Source organism: Brassica oleracea, chromosome C1, assembly GCF_000695525.1.
Source record: "Brassica oleracea var. oleracea cultivar TO1000 chromosome C1, BOL, whole genome shotgun sequence".
In the NCBI taxonomy this organism is placed as follows: Eukaryota; Viridiplantae; Streptophyta; class Magnoliopsida; order Brassicales; family Brassicaceae; genus Brassica; species Brassica oleracea.
The window spans coordinates 1,061,797-1,066,912 of NC_027748.1; the positions used below are offsets into that span (position 1 = coordinate 1,061,797).

Genomic DNA, 5,116 nt, shown 5'->3' on the forward strand with positions numbered 1-5,116 from the left:
CTATATATGGGACGAAGGAAGCTAGAAAACAATGAATAGAAGAGTTGCAACTACCTAGAAAAAGTTTCATAAGGTACGTACGTATGGGAAAACCTATCTAAATTTTTTGTTTAAAGATACATATATAGAATGATAGCTAATTTTAGTAAACACAATATATTTACATTCTAAATATTGACCACTAGAAAATATGGTTCTGTCTTTCTGGTGAGTGGAAAATAATCTATTTTATCAAAACGAAAAAATAATATTGTGTGAGGAATATTAAATAACTATTTACATTATGATTCAAAACTGTAGTCTGAGTATAGTTTCTATTATGCGTGGTCTTTTTTTTTATAGTTGATGATATAAATAATAAATATATGTACAAAGCTCTGTATGTTATATTTAATAGATATATTAAAGTTGAAGATTCATATAGAAGAATCTAGAATGAATGGGTGGACATGATGTTCCAGTTTCACGGCAGATCCTCTTGTCACGAGGCGGTGCCCCATCCTGACCGTTGCATTTGATCCTTTCTCATACGAACATACTTTATGAAGACATTTTAACAACAAGAAAAAAGGTGATTGGAGGAAATGGGAGGCAAAGAGGTGTCTTTAACCAAGTTTCAATCCGGAGTGGTGGCTTTTGATAAGGTTTAAGAAACACAAGTGCCTCGCTCGTGTTTCTGACATGGTACAACTAAAGGTGACCGTTTCTGTTTTATAATTCTGTTTGGTTTTGATATCGTTTTGTATGGGCAGCTAAGCTACGAAGCATGGGAGTTCCACCGACTGCTTAGTTTTCGTTTAAGCAACTGAACTAATACTGTTCCAAAGAATGTTAAAAATCGCGTAATATAAATTTGATTTAATTTAAAATATAAATACAAATAGGATATTTTTGGTTAATTTCACTTCTATCCGGTTTTATTACCCATATTAAGTAGTAAAGCCAAAATTCCATACTATTTAGATATGTTTGGTTTACTCTAGTCACCTGCTTAAATTTTGGTTCACTAATGGGTTTAACATCTTGTGTTTCCTCTCTAAAACTAAATAGTTAAAGAAGTGAAGCAAAAAAACATCTAAATAAACCTAATCTGAAGAAAATAGATGTTGAAAACGTAATAAAATCCCATAATTAGAAGAAACCCTAACTCAATCCTATTTATAATGGTCAAAGTACATACCTATAGGCTATGACCGCAGTGTACTAAGAAAAAAATCTAATAGAGTGGGGGAAAAGTGGTTTAAAAAGACATGTGATGTTCTGACAAAACCGCCCAATCCTCCATTATTTCAGTTATGAATCTGTTTTCAGTCTTTGTCTCAACTTTCACAAAAGAATGATTCTGTTTTGTATTTACTTTCTTCTTTTTCACGAAGGTATCTTTTCCAATGTCTTCAACTGCAATAATTTTCTTAAAAAAATATATAAATACATATGTATTATTTCCTTATGAAGAATAATAAAAAGTGTAATTAATTTTTATGAAACGAACTCGTAGGAGTAAATTGAGGTTTGAACTTTTGGGTCCATAGCATGGATTCATTTGGGGGAGAAAAACAGAAATGGATTGAGAAATATACTAACGAAAGGAAAACTATACAACCCAAAGTTTTTGTTTCTAAGCCTTTTGTTGTCATCTATAGAGCACTGAAACAAACAATCCTTTGTTACAAATACAGATAAGTTTTTATAGACCCAAAAAGAAAATATATTGAAAATAAACGAATGATCATCATTCATTCCCCTAAAAACCCGTGTACCATTGTTGTGGCCTGTGGGAGCTCCATCATCATAATCTAAGCCTTTGTTCTTGCTTCCTCTCTGTTGATCTTAATAATTGCGGTATCTGGAGGGGAATAAGATGATCTCTTGACATTTCTCTAAGAAAAACTTTGGCAAACAAATGAATGATAATAATAAAAGAGTAGAAAGGATCTTTCTTCTTCCTCAGTTTCTTTCTTGATGATGTTTAGTGGAAGAAGAAACTTGTGTTGTCGTATCAGTTGGTTTAGCTTCGTGTTTATTTCTCTTGCTTCTCCGTTTCGGTTTCCGGACTTTGCTAGAACGTTGTTGTTGCTGCTGCTGCTGCTGCTTTGGTATCACAACCACATTGTTGCCTTGGGATAATGACATTTGATCTTTCTTTTTAGTAGGTGGCTCAGGAGGAACATCTGGCCATGGCGTTCGTTTAGCCGCCACTGTGATCTCTAACGGAGGATCAATCACCCATCTGCACTCATTGCAACAAGAGAAACAGAACCAAACATCACTAACTAACTCCTAGTTTGAACACTGATCATTAAGTCCAGCTATTAATTAGTAATAACTTCAGCAAAAAAAGGCATATACCCGGGAGGGAACTTGCTATCAGCGCGTGCTTCAACACGAAGCCACCAAAGCAGAACCTGTCTTCCACAGCTTCCAAGAGGCTCAACCATCGAAGGATCATTCAACAGAGACAAAGGACTCTCCACGCCTTCGTTCTCGTTCAACAACCCAAACTCCTTAACCCACTCCGGCTTACTCTCAGCCTCATCCCAAAGAATCCTCGAGTTCAATACAAACCCACACCACTCCAGCTTCTGCGGCAAAACCGCAGCTACATCGTCTATATAAACCGCACTCTTCCCCGCGTATGGCAACGTATTGAAAACATGCCAACCGATCAGCTTATCGGTCGCGTTACACGCAGGACCTTGTACTGGTAACGAAGATAACGAAGAGCTCTCTTCTTTCTCCATCTCTCTTCTCTTATCCATCGACATAACCATCTCTTCCGCATTCCCCGAATGCGCCAAGATTCCAACGGAAACAGCACCGAACCACTTCACGTTCTGAATCTCATCGAAAAACTCCATACTATGCATGTTACTATCATCAGCAAACATCACAACCCCATCAAGCTTCTCTTCCTTCACAACTCTGTTCACATAAAAAAAAAAAGATCATCACTTTCACCTCTAACAAATTATTACGATAAAATATCCCACTTAAATTCAAAGGAACTTTAACTAATATATAAAAAAGTTAAGGTCAGTCCAATTATCACTAATTGGTTTTAAGTTGGAAAATTATAATAAACCTAAATCGAATATGGTATCAGAGTAATCCTAAACCCCTAATTAACATAACCCTCGACCGTCATACTAAAACTTTCTCCACCGACTATAAATATTTTAAGATTTCAAGATTTATGGCCGATAAGAATCATCATTTATCACCTAATTAACATAAACCCACTGGATCGGGTGCAAATGTCATACTAAACTCTCCCGACTGAATATAAATGTCTTAAAGTTCCGAAATTTTCAACCTAAAAAAGTGATCAATTTATCCTAATTAGTTTTTTTGTGCACAATTTATCCTAATTAGTTTTAAGTTGGAAGTTCCGTAGTAAATCTGAATAATATACAAATCAAACAAAAGCATTAAGACTCTCACCTCAAAGCTCGAAGTCTCATCAAAACCTCGACTTTGCCACGATCCTCCCAAGTATTAGGCATCCTCTGATCAAACCCCACGTGGATCGTCCTCACCCCCGACTTAGCAATAATCGAAGCCGTCTCGTTACTCGCACCCCCAGCTTCCACCACGATCCAAACGACATCGTACGGCGCGAGCATCAGCGAATGCATCACGCCGTTCAAATGCAGCGCCTGGAAAGTCCTCGCGTAAGTCGGCGTCACGGCGATCACCGCCCTGCTGCTCTTCCCGCCGCTGCCGAACACCGCCTTCTGCTCCCTCTGCACCCTCTCGATGATCCGGTGCGCCTTCATCACCTCCACGGGATCGGGGTGCGGCCAGGGGCGGATCAGGATCCCGTGCCTCCCGACGACGACGCGCGACGACGAGGAGGAGGTCTTCGCCTCGACCGCCGTGGCGTTGTGTGGATTAAGATCGGTTCGCGGCGGCGGTAAGTCGGGGCGGAAGGGAGGAGAGTAGAGGTTCGTTGAGGAGGGAGTGGAGACGAGGAAGAAGAAGACTAATCTGGAGAATCTGAAGCCGAGGAGTAGGCTTATCAAGCAGCAGAGGCAGTGGAGGACGAGCCAGAAGACGGCGAGGAACGACTTGCTTGAGGCGTCGGCGGAGGAATCTAACGGAGATCTGCGGCGGTTTAAGTAGCTCTGATGCAGAGCGGAGAGCTTCATCGTCGTCGTTGACTTACTTCTTTCTTTCTTTCTTTCTTTCTTCAGCTTCTTCTTCTTCCTCCTTATGAAAAGATCTGATTAGGATTACTTTAAGCTCAAGATTTTTAAAATCAGTTCGGTTATCGCTTTCTTGCTTGCTCTCTCTCTCCCACCATCTCTGATTATGCTTCGATGCAAAGAAACTCTGAGGAAAACGACAACGGTGCACACGTGTCGGTTTGTTACTGGGTTGTTGTAACTTTTATTACTCTCCCTAATTGAGTAAAATTAGGGTCTGTTTATGATTTTCTGGTTTTTTTTTTAAAAAACATTTATTAAATGCTGCTTTTAATGTGTTTTGTTTTTTCGCGAATATATAATGGCTGTAGTTAATGACCATTTAAGAAGTGATTACTGAGGGGAATAATATACACGGATTTGGTAAAATTTGATTAAACGATTGATTGCGGGTTGTTTACTGGGCCGTTGGGAAAGAGAGGCCCACGATAATGACATACGAACCGTGTTTGGTGGGGGAAAACACGAGTCAGTTTATTTGCACACGGTTCGGAGGATTTTGGTTTAAGGCATGTCTAAACCGGTTTGGTAGGGGAGTTTACAGATTGACATCTGTTTGTTTTCACTTGCACACAAAGCATAAGCATGACAACTCTGCGCTACCAATGCTCCTCGAGTCTTTAGGCTAAGTAGTAAATTTACATATTTTTTTCTTCAAAATAGTGACATGCTACTGCTATGTATTATAGAGTATTAAGCTAAGTGCCATGCTACTGCTATGTATATATATATATTTTAAGATATATAACTCCAGTCTCATAATAGGTCTAAATGTGTGCCTAAAAGTCTAAAACACACCCTTTAATTTGACTGGGGTAGATTTGTTGTCGTAGGTCATGATTACAGTGGAGAAAATATCACCCATGGTGGGCCTACTAACATTCCCAGGTTGTTCATATTGGGCCAACATG

General features: G+C 39.1%; 1 protein-coding gene across 1 annotated transcript; it reads right to left on the reverse strand.

Moving 5' to 3' along the window:
* Positions 1-1,563: 1,563 nt before the first annotated feature.
* LOC106314307 (probable beta-1,4-xylosyltransferase IRX14) lies at positions 1,564-4,318 on the reverse strand. Its single transcript, XM_013752206.1, has 3 exons — positions 3,442-4,318; positions 2,350-2,922; positions 1,564-2,230 (listed from the first exon to the last, which is right to left on the reverse strand). The coding sequence occupies exons 1-3, from the start codon at positions 4,146-4,148 to the stop codon at positions 1,948-1,950; spliced, it is 1,563 nt and encodes a 520-aa protein (XP_013607660.1). The 5' UTR covers positions 4,149-4,318; the 3' UTR covers positions 1,564-1,947.
* Between the last annotated feature and the right edge of the window lie 798 nt (positions 4,319-5,116).

What these genes read in the sequence shown, in the direction of transcription:
- LOC106314307 (XM_013752206.1), bottom strand. Translation starts at nt 4,148, where the DNA reads ATGAAGCTCTCCGCTCTGCATCAGAGCTACTTAAACCGCCGCAGATCT. An exon ending in ATGAGACTTCGAGCTTTGAG is followed by an intron (nt 2,923 to 3,441) that starts GTGAGAGTCTTA and finishes TTATGTGAACAG; the next exon opens with AGTTGTGAAGGAAGAGAAGC. An exon ending in GATAGCAAGTTCCCTCCCGG is followed by an intron (nt 2,231 to 2,349) that starts GTATATGCCTTT and finishes CAATGAGTGCAG; the next exon opens with ATGGGTGATTGATCCTCCGT.